Raw genomic sequence first — 13805 nt, forward strand, 5'->3', positions numbered from 1 at the left:
TCATACCTCATTTTAATGCAACTTTCTATTCCAGTAGCTTATTTTCAAGCCCCTCAAGTTTGCGGAACTCTTACAGCTGACTGTTTTCCTCCTGCCTGTTTTTTTAAAGACTAAGACACGTGAAGTTAAAGTAAAGCCACTGGATACTCGTCTAATATAATAAGATTAAAAAAACACACACACAAAAATACAATTGCAAGAAACAATGAAAATATAAAAAGATTTGAATACTTTTATTTTAATGTTTTTATTATTTAAAAATGTTGAAAAATAAAAGTCTCGGTGGAAGGTAAGATTTAAAAAAAAATGATTATTAAATAGTTTATTTTTTTTGTTTTTATAGTTTGTTTATTGTCTTTTTTTGTTTGTTTTATTAAAAAGAAATATTTACATTTTATTTGTTCACATTCTTTTTTTGGAAACATATTTCGGTGGTAAACATAAGTGGAACTAAGCTGATAGTCCGGTGGGGGCAGTTTTGATATATAACACATTACATAATCTAGGGATTTTCCAGATTAGTCAACAACACAAAAAAGAAGGGATGAAAAAAATACAACAAATATAGTTACCAAAAAGCAAGCTAACTTACTCTTCTACCTACCTGGATAAGTTTTTTTATGTTTAATTTATTTTAAAGCATTTTTGATTAAGAAATGGATCAGGCTAAAACGACCCCCCCACAAAAAAACGGTAGTCTCATTAGAACTATAGTCAAGCCTCGATAATTTCTAAAAACAGAAACAAACAAGATACTGATAGAACCTTACATTTTCGCCCCATTTGTGATATTTATTTTTCTATCAGTGTTTTGTATAATTTTCGATTTTTGAACGAGTATCGAGACTCGACTGGGGCTCTAATGAGACCACTTTTGTTTTTCGTTGTAACTCGTAAACTTTATACTACCTTCATTTTTAAGTAAAAAAAAAAAAATGCTTTCAGATGAGTTAAAAAAAATACCCATAGTCTCTTTAACACCAATAAAGCTATCAGATAATTTAATAAGGTTTGTCCTAATTTTTAATTCTTGAATGAGTCTATTGTGACCAGCATGCGCGGAAGCGCTCAATAATTGTGTGTCAATGTCTTAGTGGAGCTTACTTGCGGCGAACTGAGTTCGTCCAAGGGCTCGAAGAAGCCGACGTCAGGTTTGCTCTAGTACAGCGCCGTTTCGACGGAGGTGTTCGGTATAGTATTGGGTTGTTTCAACAGAGTTGTTCGGGATTTTATCTGGTGGTGTCGACGGAATTGGTTGAGACTGTCGGGTGGTATCAATGGTATTTTTCCGTGTTGAGTTGTGTAAACAGAAGCGTTCGGTTTACGTTTTTTGCCATATTAATATGAAAATTGTCAGTTGTACTGTCACGTTTGATACCAATTTTTTCCGACTCACTTCCTTCATGTATTTAAAAAAAAATATTTATATACCTTATGTACGTGAACATATCTGTAAAAGAAATAAATCTGCAATCGAAGCAATTCGAAACATTTACTTAGTTTATAGAGAAGAAATACTGAATGAAAGAATGCGCAGAAGATAGTTTACAATATTTAGAAATAAGAATTTCGTAATTGTTTTATTTTTCTATGCCATATAAATTGGCATGAAACGGATTTCTCTTAAAATATCTAGAGGAGCGTTTTCTAACCCTTCAAATATGGCGACCCATTTTCGAACAAGCTACAAGGCTAAAAATCAAAACATGAACAATGGCTATTACGTTACGCAGGCATATTTGTCACCTGGCAAATTTCATTTCTTTAATTTTCACCGGCTAAAACACAAATTTTCGCATGGGTTCGAATACCCTATATATTAAGTTTCATGTCTGTAGATCAAAAACTGATAGAGAAGTTTGGTAGGATTTTTTTAAAACAAAAATATATATGCACACATAAATATATATAAAAAGAGGGTTGCGTTTACTGTAATCTTTTTACGTAAATTGTACGCAAGTATAAATCATGTAGAATATCTGCATGAATAAAACTACACGTAATAGTAAACTGAAGATGATCATCTCATAAGAAAACAAAAAAATAAAAACTAATAGGGAATTAATTTAAATGAATGGTTAAAAGAATATGCAAATTAGCTCGATCTTTTGCATGTTAATGCAATTTCACGACCCATATATAAAAAAGTATTTTCTTTTTAAATAAATAGAAAAATAGGGTTTTAATATGAATATCAATGCACACACAAAAATATAGGAGTATAGATAATAACATGTCTGTGTGCTAGTACGTTTTCATTCTAAATTCTATGCTATTATGCATAATGTAGAAACTATGCATAAATAGAACGTAATAGTTATCTAATGGGAGACCATAAAAAATGAATAAGTCATTGATGAGCGCACTTCTTTTTTTCAAAAGGAATATGCAAAGTAGTTTACCTTCAATGAAGTGAGTATATTAGTAAGTTTGTTTAAATTTTTAAATAAAAAAGTAGGCTTTTAATATCAATATCAGAGCGAGAAAAACTCAGTATAGGTATATAGATTATCCGGGAGTAATAAATTTAATTTTAGAACCATTTTTGTGCGAGGAGAGTCAAATACTGAGTAATGTGCAAACACTATTGCCTAGAAGTTCGAAAGTTATGTAAACAATTAAAATTGAAAAGAAATACTTACTCCATATGTAAATTATATAGATAATTGTTCGTAAGAAATTTTTGTTTCACCCAAGAAAAAAGTTTTTTTTTTTTTCATTTCCATCTTTTGAACATTTGTCTCCAATTAGCAATTGATTGCGACTAACAGCGTAAATTACAGATTTCACACCCTCAAAGAATTAACTATTAACCGATGCTTATCAATTCATTCAATCATTTTGAAATTTTCATCCAGCTTCACAACAATTTGAAATATTGTTATTTCTTTAGTCCGTATGAAATCATTGTCATACAAGACTTGTTGGACGTATTCTAAGAAATCGGCGGCCATTTTCTTTCTAGGCCGCTGTGTCTACACATTATTAAATGCTGTTACACACTTATAATGCTATTACTTATAGAAATCTGGCATCGCTATTCTTACTTGTATTTATTATAATATTGTCACATATGAGGGACTCTACGCCAGTAAGAAACGATTTAGTTAACTGGTATGAATTTTGATAACGCCCCATTAGTACATAGCAAGAGGTAAACAGAATTGTACTCACATACGTAATAGGATTATAATCGGAGGGCAAAAAGTACAACCTCCTTAGAAGAAAAAAAATAGTCGAATCATGTAGAGATATGATGATGTCCTGTTTTGCGAGCGAGGGAGAACAAAGTGTTTCCGTTCAGTTTCTCACGAAAATTGATACGGAATGTAGAAATTATCTAAGCTAAATGTTATCTCGGGACTCTGTCCGTCTGTGTTTCATTTTTTAAGAGTAAGTTAGTAAACTAAGAAATGAATATTAATTAAGATACAATAGTCTTTCTCTCCGTAAGTAAATTTGTCTTCAATAAAACCTTAAAACTCAACAAAGTCTACTTGTATCATTCGTGAATGGAAAATTTTTGTTTTTGGTCTAAGTTAAACATATGAGACAATCGACAAACTTAGAGGATCACAGACACTTATAAAGCGCAGCGATCATGCAAGAAGTATAGATGTCGAGAATGAAAGACCAGCACGTAAACCGATCGCGCCCGTAATATATAAAAAAAGACTTAGTTTTTGATCGCTCACGTGTAAGAACATGTACGATCTTCCGTATGATGAAAACATAGCACTATCTTTCATAGCTGCATTATCGCAACGATGAATTCAGTTTGCTATTTCAGGCTATTTTTCAGCTCTCGATTCCGGCGGGTAGTGTCCGTTCTGTTGTTATAAGACAACCCTCCCATGCAGTACCCTCTCCTCCTTGGAGATGGTTAACCTCCGTCAAAAAAATAAAAAGTCACAATCTGTTCTCCATTAGAAAACTCATCATTTGCATTAAACATACTAACAAAAATATGTGCTCGCAATTATTGTTTTGAAGATCTTAATGAATAAAGTAGTTAAGCCTAAAGATTTTTATCTACTTTTATAATGGAGTTTTTTTTTATACCATTTTTTTTTTTGCTTTCATTTGCAAGTTTTTTTTTTTTTTAAATTCAAACGTTATTTTAGAATACATATATTCAGATACGCGGTATCGATTAAGACATTGATGAAAAGGAGAAATGTTATTTTAAATACGAGTTAATCAGCTGGCAGTACTATTAATTTTTAATTTAGGGATATGAAATAAATATGGATAAAGAAGTGAAATTCATTTATAAATATGCCAATAAAAAGATAAAATAAATTCAACGGTATAAGTAGGAGAGCAGAAAGACCTAAAACTCAACGTTTCTCCCAACTCTTGTACGGGCTTTTTCAAGGAATTAATAGTTAAAAATGGAAAAAAAAAATAACATCAATAATTTGAGAGGATGTGTACACACACAATTTTTATTTGGTCTAAATAAACATTAATATGACGCTACACATTCATAGACATATTTCAGTCAGCCACTTACCAGCAAATAAAGACCTTTTTAGGTGATATTGCTAATAAAAGTTGCCCGTAACTTGTGTATCGTCTGAAGAGGTCCCCAGTAACTGATACCTGGCTGACTAAATTATGCTCATAAACGTGTAGCGATATATTACTGCTCATGTAAAACAAATAAAAAGTATACCTTAACCTACTTCGGTATTGAGCACTCTTGCAACAAAATCGTTAAAATTTGATTGGTTGCTTCGCCCCTGGAAAATATTTACCTGGAATTATATGTCAACATTTATGTATTTGAATTTTAGGATTTGAAAAAGTTAATCTTCAAATATAGAATTTTTTATCGTTTGAAAACAAAGCATACAATTGAATAAATCTATTTCCTTAACCCATGAGATTTCGATGCTTATTTATTTCTTCAGAGGAAAAATATTAGCAAAATTTTTTTTTTATCGGTTTGCACCTTATTTGCTAAAAGCAATAAACATAGAATATTAAACGTTTTGCATATCAGTAGATATATTTCATTTCATTATTCTGAAGTGTGTATATGTATATATCAAGTTACAGTAAATTTAAATTGATTCAGAGAGGGAAGATATATGAATACACATATATAAATAAAAATTCAATAAAACATACTATACATAATATATATAATGGGTGATCTTAAAGTAACTCATTCTAAAACAACTATAATATATTCATATGCTGTAATATATTTCTCAATTTTTGTGTTTGTTACATAATGTGTGGTAATGAAATCTATGCTTTTGTTTTCTTTTCAGATCTGTTATATAAATTTGATCTTTACCCTTGAAGTTATTATTTTTAATACGTGAAGTTATTAGTTTCATCTCGCTAGCGTTTCTCATGAAATCAGTTGATGCGGTTCATGTTCGACTTGGAAAGCTGGTGGCGAATGGTGGTACCCATATTTAATTTTAAATATTTTAAATAAAAGTCCATGTAACATATTTTTATCATGTTCATTAATTGGGGAAATTATAATTCAAAATATATTATAGTTATTTTAGAATACGGAGTTACTTTCGGATTTCCCTACATATATATATATATATATATATATATATATATATATATATATATATATATATATATATAAATAAATAAAATACAGCTTCGAATAAAAAGACAAATGTAATTGAAAAATCATGGCCGCAAACGTGTAAATTGATGACCATTATTGTCCAGGCAATGTTGATAACCGTTAAAGATCGAGTACATTTTTGAAGCCCACTGTATATACCAAATCTAATAAAAAGATAAAATAAATCCGACCGTATCGAATTAAAAAAAAAAGAAAAACCTAAACAATCACGTTTACATCTCCCTCTCTTGATAAAGCCCTCAAAAGAGTGGGCAAAACTTTGAGGTTTTAGGTCTTCCACATTCACATATTTAATCTATATACAAAATATACATAGATGCCGTATTAGCAAAAAGAAAATCTCTCTCTCTTATATATATATATATATATATATATATATATATATATATATATATATATATAAATATATTCCCCCACAAAATTATTGCTCTGTTATGGTCTCCTTGGATCTTGCGCTACCATATACTTCCGTTTGAAGATATCACTTTCCTGACTTAAATGCACTATGCATTGACCTTTGTTTTTTTTTGTTCCCTTTGCAAAATCTAAATCATATTCTGCAAAATCGAAAACAAAAACAAAACAAGCAAACTAAACCTGTGAATAAAAAAAAATAATATATAAAGAACTTGAAGCTTAAAAAACATTTGCCAAAATGGTTGATGACGAAATGTGTTCGTTGTGCTAAGTGAGAAGACGATCACTTTGGAGACGTGGGCGACGTCACAGCCGTAAGTAGAAGGCACGCGTGGCGGTAGAATGAGGAAATAGATGTCGTTATTACAAGAAAAAGTGAATTGAGTTATTTGTCATATATTCCTTGCGACAGACTGAATACAACGTGTAGGTCCTGTGAGTAAAAGTGTACAACATTTTAAAACAAAGCAATCAAACAAAATGGACCCTTTTCTGTCTTGAAAAAGCCACGCAACATTGGAGTCAAACGTTGAATTTTAGGTTTTCAGCATTTCTGTTTTAAGTACTTATTCAAATGTATAAAAAATGTTTATTTTTGAAATGTAATGATTGTAATAAATAATTGTGTGAGTTTCATGTAAAATCAGCATGATAATAATACAGGGTGTAATAGCAATAGAAATGCGGTCGAATAATTAAGTAGAAATTTGTATAAAATCAGGCGATTCGTTGTCCACGGCTTCGGTGTTCGTTTGCGACATGAGCGGAAGCATTCTCTCGGAATTTTGATCGGTGCGGTTTCGATCTGTAGCAAGGGGGAAAAATGTTGCGGCGGTTGGCGCGGATACGGACGCTTGAGTTAAAGACGCTAAAGATTGCGGATTCTGTAACGTGTGGCGAGCCGAGTCCACCATGAGCGGCGTCTGGTTGTTGACGTTCGCGCATGCGTTGTCTGGCAGAATAAAGAGATCGTAAGCCGGCGTCCGGTTCCGGCGACAACAGCAGGCTCGAACGGTTCTAAATGACGAGCAACCACATTCTTTGAATAGGCTGTAACCACATTTGAAGACAATCGCGAAAGCTGTCATAGCGGTCAGTAACAAAGTAATGCTGATTACAATTGGTAGGACTGGAACTGACGTTCCTTTACCGCCTCGTTCTAACCCCGGTAGACGTGTGACGATACCGATGCAGTTTGAACCTAGCGCGAGAGGGTCTTTTGGATTGGTCGCGCACTTTGCAATAATGTCAGTCCGGGCGCAGAAGTGATAGAACACGCCGGATGTCAGGTCAGAGATCTCGTATGTTATGTTGGTGATCTCCGGTATCTTGTAGCAGGACGTGTCGCTGTCGTTGCTCCAATACTGCAACGTGTATTTGAGGTATTTCTGTTGGAGCCATTCTGACATGTTCGAGTTTTGAACGCTGACCCGGAGCTCGACACTGAATTCCGTGACGCGCCGGGGTGACAGGATTAGCAGGGCCTCGCACCGGGGCCCGATCCACCTATCCTGGCAGACGCACTTTGCATGTTTTGTCTCGTTGCCGCTCGCTCCTGACACGATAGTAATGCACTGGCCGTCGTTTTTGCACGGGAATCTTTCACAGGGGTCCTCGGCTGCAGCATTGTAATAACTGATGTTGCTACTGTTCTTGGAAAACTCAACTGTAAAATTTAAACAAATATATAAAAATTAGAAAATAAAATAATTAAAAAAAAAAACACATTATTTTTTATTATTTTCACCTCAAACAAAACATATTGCGACTTGAAACGTAGAGAGGATAACTATTTGTGCAGGTATCTAAAAGGGGAGTTGGGCAGCAAGATGTCTGTTCATATTACATTTAAGATTTTGCAGGTTTATGCAGACGAAGAAGAGAAACAGGGATGGAATTCGAAAGTTTGCAGTTTGGGCAAAGAAACTATTAGAGTAGGAGTCTTTCTAGTAGCTTAGGACATCAATGAAGGGGTGGGATTTTGCTGCTTGTGAGGTCAGTCTGGTATGTCGTGGAGGCACACGTGCTGTGAGGTCATCAGTGCACACCCCATTAACATACTTGCTACCTAGGCACAGGGATGCGATATTACGAGGACGGAACAACGGTTGCAGCTCAATAACAGAGTTTTGTTTTTGTATTGAACGACGAAATCCATCTTTTGAACATTTCTATCCTCAACGATCAATTGACTGCGAATAACGGTTTGATGCGCATGGTAAATTACAGATTTTGCACCTCCAAAATTGGCTATCAACCGATGCTTGGCAATCCATTGAGTCATTTCGAAATTGTCAGCTAACTTTATGACAAATTGTAATATTGTTATTTCTCCAGTCTGTATGAAATTATGGCCGAATCCCCAAAGATATCCTGTACGCCGAGCAGACCAACCGGTAGACCTCTCCTCAGATTTAGGGATGTGTGCAAAAGGGGCTTAACATTCGGCAATATCAACCCTGCTGACCTCGAATCCTATGCTGCATACTGTGACTGCTAGAAGGTCAAAGTCAAGAAGTGTATCTGGCTGAGCGAGGAGAGCAGGGATAAACAGTGCGCGGAGAAGATAGGCATGCGCATCAGCAGCAGCATCGGCAGAGCTTGACAGAGTGTATCCCTGCGGGAAGTGCAACAGAATCTGTCGCTCCCGCATCAGCCTGCTCAGCCACAGCAATAGTTGCCATCACTCAACGTAACCTTCAGGCGCAATTCTTCATCGTCTACATAGACGGAAGGACACAAAAAATAAATAAGTAAAAAAAAAATAAATAAATAAAATTATTGTCATAAACAATTTACAACACTTGTTGGACGCTATATAAGAACCCAGCGGCTATTTTCTTTCTAGGCTGCTGTGTCGACACATTATCGGGACAGAGTGCACTGGCATAGTGCTCCCGCCCCCAATTTTGCGTCGTACTCGCCATGACGGGAGGAAGTAAATACACTCAACAGAGAAGCCAGCGTCCAAGTTATTACGTCACACAACAAGGTAATATAGAATCCAATATAAATCCAAACAAACATCAAAAGATTTTTTAAATCTTAACAGTAAAATTAACTAATCTCCAGTTACTAATCCTCAAATCGGATAAGAGATTAATTATTTGACATTTAATCCATCACCCGGAAATGAGATTTAGAAACAGACATTTAGAGATTTATTAACATCTGGCTTAATCTGCTCCAAATCGTAACGATTGTATGGAAAATCTATTATAATAAAAACATCTTTAAATCTGATTGTAACCCAAGTACTTGCAATCTTGTTAATGGTGATCGAAGGACACCTGAGAACGTGTCTAATATATACATACATATTTTGTCTGGAATGTTAAAGTTTGATCTCAATATTTTTTAAGCCGAGAGATTGATCTTTGATTCTAAATATCCAATTTTTATTTGTTATTGTTGTACCGTGTTATTTATTTTATTAAAAAAAATTTTTTTTTACAAACTAATATAGTTTGTTACACGTTATTTAAGTACATACTTAATCCGGTACGTCAGTGTAGTTTATATATATATATATATATATATATATATATATATATATATATATATATATAGAGAGAGAGAGAGAGAGAGAGAGAGAGACATTCTTAAATAATCACCTTCAAAGAAAATTCAGCTGCAGGAATTCCTTTTTACTGTAGAAATAAGATATTTCACCTGGTATATATAAGTTAAGTTTATGTTTTTTATTAGAGATAGTAGTAGCGTGAGAACAGTTCGTTGTATTCAACTTCACTTTCCTAAGTGATAAAGTTTTGCTTTTTTGCACTCAAATACATGCATTTAGTTGCCCACACACTCACACCCACACACATGTATATCATAATTTTACGTACATAAATATATTAATGGGCGAAATTTCTGGATAACTGTACTTTGCCAAGGATCGAACTTACAACTACGTTGTTTGTAGTCTTTTTTATCACCAAACCATGAAACCTCGCCTAAAAACATTCACAGTACAATGAAACAAATAGGGGATTTCTTCATTCAACAAAGCTTCTACCCAATAAGGGAAGCTAATTATTGTTTGTTTTTATTTTGTTAAATTTTCTGGTCAGTTCACTTTTCAATTTTACGCAGTCTGTAATTTCTGTCAGATTTCATCTTTATATACTATCAGTTATGTATACTTAGATAACTGTTAGATTGAAGTTACTAGAGTTCAGGCTTCGAATTGTTCGGCTAACAGTACATATATATATATATATATATGTACTGATAGCCGAACAATTTGAACACTGAACACTCGAGTTTCGATCCTGGCTTGAGGTAGTGCTTGTCTAGCCACACTGATGAGCTGCGAAACCGTTCTGTATGTGGATTACTATAATGCTCCTTATCTTAGGTTGAGCATTTGGGAAGTGATATACAAATTGCCATTAGCGTATGAAGCGATGCTCTTTGTGTAAACAAATTGAGCTTTGGACAATGTCAAAACACTGTTAAATCACTTTCCGCATAGCAGCAGCCGTATAGCGTAACAGTTAGAAGCTCCTACTATCGGCGATCGGGTTTCGATCCTGGCTAGAGGTATTTGCTTGTCCAGCCGCACTGATGAGCTGTGAAACAGCGAAACAGTACCGTATGTGTATATATATATATATATATAAATTAGTGTGCTTATATATAAGCACACTAATTTTGAGACGATGGGCTCCCGCAAAATACTTGGCATTTCTTACAAAAACACGTAACAAATGAGAAAGTAACCAATCACATAAATTGAGCTTGTGGAAATCTTATTCACTGTAAAATGGCGCAAATTACAGTATGAATATGAACGTGTAACGAGATCAACAATAATGTAGGGGCAGTAAAAGGACAAAGAAGATATGGATGACAGAAAAAGAGATGGGAGGATAATATCAGGGAATAGACGGGCCTGTTGCTCAGCCGCATCACCATAATAGCACAGGGCAGGCGGGAGTAGAGAGAACTGGTGAGAGTTACTAGAGAGACGCCCCCTCCGGTCAAACCAAACTACGAGGACAGATAGATAAATAGATGACTAGATAAATAAATGACTAGATAAATAGATGACTAGATAAATAGATGACTAGATAAATAGATGACTAGATAAATAGATGACTAGATAAATAGATGACTAGATAAATAGATGACTAGATAAATAGATGACTAGATAAATAGATAGGTTCCACGTTCACTAAAATTTCTATCTGTAGATAATAAATATTTACTTATGAAAAAATGATTAAAAGCTCCCGTCAAATCGCACACTTTAAGAGAAATATAAAAAATGTTTCCAATCAAGAAATGTACGACAGTCCTTTCCTTCGGCAAATTGATTAAATATCTAAGGTGGATAACTCGTATTGTTTTAGCAAGAATTCTTTCACTTAGCTGAGTTTTCTTTTAAGGTGATTGTTAAATAATATCTATCGAGTATCATGCATTAACGAATTATGTTAGTCTATAGCAAATAAAACTGAAAAATTCCAAGTTTATTTTGTTTGATGAAATACTACTTAATTCATCCCACTTTAAATTTCGAGACAACACATAAATACTTAATGATATTTTAAATATTATTTTCGAGTTTGTTTTACAATGGACAGGCGTACGAAAAAGAGGTAAAACTCTACAACAAATAAATGTTACCAAAGGCAAGATATTCTTCTATTTAGCTGTTTTGAGCAGTGAGTCTTCAGTTTTGGGTCGAGAATTTAGGGCGATTTCTACTATTATCAAAGCGTGATCAGCATTCCCGAGTGAGCTGTGGGCATTCGTTGTACAATCATCGGGAACTGTAGTCAGAAATAGATCTAGAAGTGAGGCATGTTGATCTTGCTGGTCTGAGAAACATGTCGGAAATGTAACCGTCTGTTAGTTGGTTGTTTTACGGCATATCAACCCTTTTCAGGTTATTTAATGCCGAATCCAAAGATTTTGAAGAAAAAAATTTTAATAGAATATATGTGTTGTTTTCAAGTCGGTGTCTATTTAACCCATAGTTGGGACCCTAACAGGTACTACCACTCCCGGTCAGAGTGGACCTGGGAGCACTGGCAATTAAAGGGTGGCTCCACACTCCCCAAAGCCTGCAAGCTGGGGTCTCACTACTGGATATAGTTTAAGGTCATATCCAGTAACCGTCTGTGATAGGGAATGAGATATAGAGAAGCTATGTGTTTTGCTACTAGCTATGTCTGTGTAAGTAGAGAACCCGAGCTAGTTACTGTGGTGGACATTAAAGTCACCAAATACATCTACCTGTGCGCTAGTATCGAGGAAGAGTGCTATATCCTGTCAGAAACTTTGTTTATTAGGGTACAGTCTTGGGTCGAGGGAGAGCGATAGAGAAAATACAAGTAGATAATATTATGTTGCAGGTTTAGTCTGAAGCACATAATGGCCTGATCGTCTGATTCTAGTTTTGTATCTCTAGTCAGGGGGAGGGTGTTACGAATATAGACTCCAAAATAGACAGGCGTACAAAACAGTGGTAAAACTCTACAACAAATAAATGTTACCAAAGGCAAGATAAGTTACTCCTCTATGTAGCCGAGTAAATTTTAAGTGTTTTAATTACTTTGAAATGTTCATTCGGTTCGAAAAACAAATAATGTTTAGTGTTAGCTGAGAATAAGGAAAATACCCGCGATGGGCTTCTCATAGCTTTGAAGATAATTACTTAAAAATAAAACAATATACGGTTAGACATTCACCCAATAAATTTCACGGTAACATTCAAAATTCAATGTCTGTTCTGTGGGAAAGAAGTTGCAGAAAAGAAAAAAGTACATTCCCTACTAGATTTCAAAGCTGGTTTTGAACTTTATCAAGTCAGGACAGACCGCGCCGAGCAGCTCCTGCCCAGAGGTGGCAATAGTAATTAATCAAACATCAATAATCAATACTCAATTATCAATCAATACTCAATTATCAATCAATACTCAATTATCAATCAATACTCAATTATCAATAATCAATTATGAAGCCTCATCTCCAAAATTCAGAAAGGTTAAGTAATTTACTATACTTTCATTTAGAAGTTGTATACTCAGGTTTATTAAGGTTATATCCCTTATATATCTTAAGTATTCCAGTGACACAGTTGAAACGATAATAAAACAATTTTGCAGAATATTTTTCTTTGGATACATTTTTTGTACTTGTACAGTTTAATCAAAACATTTAAAAATAAAAATATTGGAAAAAAGTTTAAATTGTACGTATCTGTTATAGAATGAAGTTCTCTGAAAAAAAATTTCACTTAATTTCATCAAGTATTTTTTTTTTACAGCGAAAAAATTTGTTATACCGAGCAAAAGGTTCGATTTTTAGGAAGAAAAGCTAGTATTAAAGATGGAGAGGGAGTGTCGGCGCTTTAAATTGAATTATCTGGCGTTTCTAAAAATCCAAACAAAAATTCAAAGATGTCTACCTTCAACGTGCTGCCATAAAAACGTGTTTTTTCGTTGTAAAAAAAAAAAAAAAAAAATACTCGATCAAATTAAGAGATTTCTTTTTTCGGAGATCTTCAGCTCAAAGCAAATACGTACAATATAACCATTTTCGATATACTAATTTTTTAATGTCTTGGTTAAACTGTATAAGTACTGGATATTTTTAAGTTGAATTAAATGTTTACGGTATCGTTTGTTTATAAAATTGGTTATTAAATGTGAAAGTTGGGACCCCAAAGCTAAAGTCCGCAACATCTGGAGACAAACGCTAATCAAATGCCTGAGCACTGGGGGAAAATACGCCACAAAACGGACAG

At 34.0% G+C, this 13805-nt stretch overlaps 1 protein-coding gene across 2 annotated transcripts in view; it reads right to left on the reverse strand.

Moving 5' to 3' along the window:
- Positions 1–217: 217 nt before the first annotated feature.
- LOC145291942 (uncharacterized) overlaps positions 218–13805 on the reverse strand; it is a 58435-nt gene continuing 44847 nt past the window's right edge. For both annotated transcript variants that reach the window (XM_080137867.1, XM_080137866.1), the window contains exon 3: positions 218–7709. In XM_080137867.1, coding sequence (XP_079993993.1) covers positions 6739–7709 — 971 coding nt within the window. In that variant the 3' untranslated portion in view covers positions 218–6738. The remainder of the gene's footprint in view (positions 7710–13805) is intronic.

The sequence above is a fragment of the Euprymna scolopes genome, chromosome 13, assembly GCF_053919585.1.
Source record: "Euprymna scolopes isolate OS-2025 chromosome 13, ASM5391958v1, whole genome shotgun sequence".
Classification (NCBI taxonomy): Eukaryota; Metazoa; Mollusca; class Cephalopoda; order Sepiida; family Sepiolidae; genus Euprymna; species Euprymna scolopes.